Below are 3,674 nucleotides of genomic sequence, written 5' to 3'. Positions count from 1 at the left end.
CGCCACCCGCAGCTGGCGGCGCTGCCTCGCGCGCCTCGCCTCCCTGTCCAAGCCGCCCCGGCTACCCCTCTAACCCTCCACCACCCTTCTTCTCTGATCCCGGGTGCCCACCCTACACCACTAACCGTCAAGCCCCCTACTCGCTTGCATCCCCATCCCCCGCTCGTTCACGGCTTTTCCTCACTCAGGACGCTGTGGTTGGCCTCGTCACCGCCCTCTCTGCCTTGGAGCTCCGCACCGCCTCGCCTTTCTTCACCAAGAAAAGTCGACCGAGGTGTCTAGGGCACATCTAGATGTGCTCTAGTTATTGCACATCTAAGTGAGTGAATTAAGCATAAAGATGAAAAAGAAAAATATCCACACGAATCTCGATGTAAAATCAACGATATAGGACTTAGATGTGCAATACTTATGGCACATCTAGATGTGCTTTAGCAAAATTGAGGGTTTGTCTAGAGCACATCTAGATGTGCCCTAGTTATTGCACATCTAAGTGGCTCAATCAAACTAGGAAGGAAAAGAAAAAAGAGGAAAGAAAATGTTTGCACAAATCTCCGTGTAAAATCAAGGACATGGGACTTAGATGTGCAATACTTAGGACACATCTAAATGTGCTTTAGCAAAACTGTACTCCCTCCGTAAACTAATATAAAAGCGTTTAGATTACTAAAGTAATGATCTAAATGCTCTTATATTAGTTTACGGAGGGAGTAGTTAATAAACATTCCATCAGTCAAAAAAAACACTAATAAACACGTCAAAAGAAAGAGAGGTGCTACACACCTACGAGGTTTCTCTCGTACTAGGATTTTGGTCATACTCTGCAGATCAAGCCGTCCGTCGGTAGAGCCAGCTAGTGTGGAGCACACCGCCATGGATACAGTAAAGAGTAAAGACTGTAAGATGCTAAATACAGTACCAGTTACGTACCATAATCATGGCCTTGACGTTATCGCGGGTGAAGCGGAGGGCGTCCTCTCTGTGCTTCCCGCTGATTGGGTTTGCCTCGGTGAGGAACGCGAGCAGGCCGTCTACCAAGTCAGCGTCGGGGTCGGCGGCGTTCTTTCCCCTCCTCATGTGCTCGTCGATGATCCTGTCGATAAACTTGTCGAGAGCGCCGCGCGCCGTGCGGAGGCGGCGGTTGAAGCCCCGCCGGCCCACCCAGCCGAGCCACGGGAAGAAGTCACCGATGTGGAACAATCCTAGGAGGCTGGAGAACTCCTGGAGAATGGCGATGAACTCATCCAGCCCATCCTCGTCGCGTGTGCTGAAGGCGGCGCGGAAGATGACACTGACGGTGAGGTTGAAGATGAGCTCGCCGAGGTTGACGGCCTCGCCGCTGCGCCTGCCGACGGCGCGGGCGAGCGCCCCGTACCCGTCTCGCAGGGCGAGCCACGTCTCGGCGCGGCGTCGGCTGAAGATCTTGGTGACGCAGAGCTTGCGCATCTGGCGCCAGTAGGCGCCGTTGTGCGCGAACGCCATGTCGGAGCGGCCGTAGGTGAGGTAGACGACGGCGATGGTGGCCGGGCGGTTCGAGAAGGCGGCGTCCTGCACGTGCAGCACCTCGCGCGCGTACTCTGGCGTCGACACCGCGAAGACGTGGAGCCTGCCGAGGCGAAGGTGCAGCAGCCCGCCATACTGCTTCGCTAGCGCCGCTAGGCCGCGGTGGGTCAGCGGGTCCACTAACGTCATGTTGCCGATGACTGGCAGCGGCTTCGGACCCGGAGGAAATGGCGCGCTGCCCAGCCGCCGACTCTGCAGAATGACGAAAGCCAGCGAGGCGAGGAATAACCAGATCAGTGGATCCTTGAGAAACTCCGTGGCGATCTTTGCAGAGGCCGCCATTGACGATAGCCACGACTCACGTGCTGGATAGCGATAATACTGCAAGAACCCTCCACAGCTATCCGTGTGGATGCATGGTTTATATATTCAGCGTTGCTAAATCTCAATATGTCTTAGTTGATATTATATTCGTGAAATCGATCTTGTATGGAGATTGGCGCAATATTTTTTCAGTTTTTTCCTTTTGTTTTTTTCCATCTTATGTCACTTGATTGAGACTAATCCTGATGTCGCGGCCGACCGCTCCGTGGCCGCCCATGATCACCGCGGAGAAGACGACCAGCAGCGCCAAACTTGTGGAAGAAGTGAAAATGACTGAGGTGAAAATGACTGGGCGCGAGGCGGGTGAGGGCGACGGGGCGGAGATCTTGCCGCCGCCGCCGGAACCACCGCCTGAGTTGCTTCGCTGCCCGCCTCATCGTGGTCATGCGGGACATTCTCCGGGGGAAACGACGCAGATCCGGGCCGAAATCGATGGGGAGGCGGATCGGGATCACCGTTTTCTCCATCCGGCGAAGTGGGTGGTCAGAGTTGAGGTCACCAGGGACCCCGGCCACCGGCGCACTGGGTCTAGTCCCCGAGACTGCAGTCGACTGCTGGCAGTCGACTGGGGTCTGAACAGCTTTTTTGCTTCTTAATCAGCGGGGGCACGCCAAGTGCACCCGCTGGGTGTAGCCCCTGAGACCACAGTCGACTGTGTGTAGTCGGCTGGGGTCTAAGCGAACTTATTTAGGTTTTATTCACTCGGAAGTAAAAAACCTTTGATCTTATCGACTGATCCGTCTTTTGCCTTCTGCAGAAGTCTTGTACTCTTATTTCTAAGTTTGCTAAACTCGAGGAGAAGCAGAGGCAACTCAACCTCGACTTAGAATTAGCTCAGCGGAATCTGAAGAAAGCTCAAGACGAAGCCGCTGGTATGGAAGGTAACTGACTGTCGACTGACTTTCAATATATTTCTTTGATCTCTTCTTTGATTCAATTGTTTCTTTTGCAGAGAAAATGAAGTTGGCTCTGGAGAAGGACTCGGACCTCGCCGCCGTGCAAAAAGCAGCCCAAGACAAAACTGCTCTCGCAGACCAAAAGCTTGCCTCAATCGGGACGCTGGAAGGAGAGGTGAACAAACTGAAATCTTGTCTTAATGAAGCTAACCGCGAGGTGGCCAGTCTGAAGAAGGACAAGGTCGTCCTGAATGAAAAGTTGGGAGTCTGCGATCCGCAAGAGGAATGACATGGAAGCTTATCTGAGGGCTCTTGCCAAGAAGCTTTATCTCACGCTGGAAGGTATTTCTTTTAATCCAGCTGTGCTGATGCTTGCGATCGGATCTTGCTCGGTCGATTGACTAATTTTTGGCTGTAGAATTCTGCCAAGACTTCAGCGAGGAAACCGAAAGGGTCGAGATGGGTCTGGACCCTATCGCTTCTCTAGTCTGCGACGAAACTGCGATGAACATGCTCCGACTGGAGTCCCGTATCGCCAGCGCCACAAGCTACCTTGTGCGCCTGAAGGAAGTAGTCTCCCGAATCAACTCATCACTTTGGCCGGGGGCGGCCCTTCAGAATGACCTGGAATCCCTGATGACTCGACTGAACGAGATCCCTGACCGAGTGCAAGAATGGAAGAAATCCTCTGCCCGGTGTGGTGCTGGCATGGCGCTATCTTTGGTGCGAGTCCATTGCAAGGAGGCTCGTGAAGACAAGCTGGCTGCGATCAAAGTCGCTAACACCAAAAAGCATGACTTCCAGTCCTTCATGGAGACTTTCATTGCTGCCGCCACTCGGATCGCTGATGGGATCGACCTGGACTCATTTGTGGAGCCTGCCAGCCCTCCT

General features: G+C 53.7%; 1 protein-coding gene across 1 annotated transcript; it reads right to left on the bottom strand.

Moving 5' to 3' along the window:
* Positions 1 to 811: 811 nt before the first annotated feature.
* On the bottom strand, positions 812 to 1,845 carry LOC119346610 (cytochrome P450 84A1-like). The gene has a single exon (XM_037615880.1). It carries the CDS (start codon positions 1,843 to 1,845, stop codon positions 907 to 909), a length of 939 nt encoding a protein of 312 aa, XP_037471777.1. The 3' UTR covers positions 812 to 906.
* Between the last annotated feature and the right edge of the window lie 1,829 nt (positions 1,846 to 3,674).

Source organism: Triticum dicoccoides, unplaced genomic scaffold (assembly GCF_002162155.2).
Source record: "Triticum dicoccoides isolate Atlit2015 ecotype Zavitan unplaced genomic scaffold, WEW_v2.0 scaffold44235, whole genome shotgun sequence".
NCBI lineage: Eukaryota > Viridiplantae > Streptophyta > Magnoliopsida > Poales > Poaceae > Triticum > Triticum dicoccoides.
This window is presented reverse-complemented; position numbering and strand designations above follow the sequence as displayed.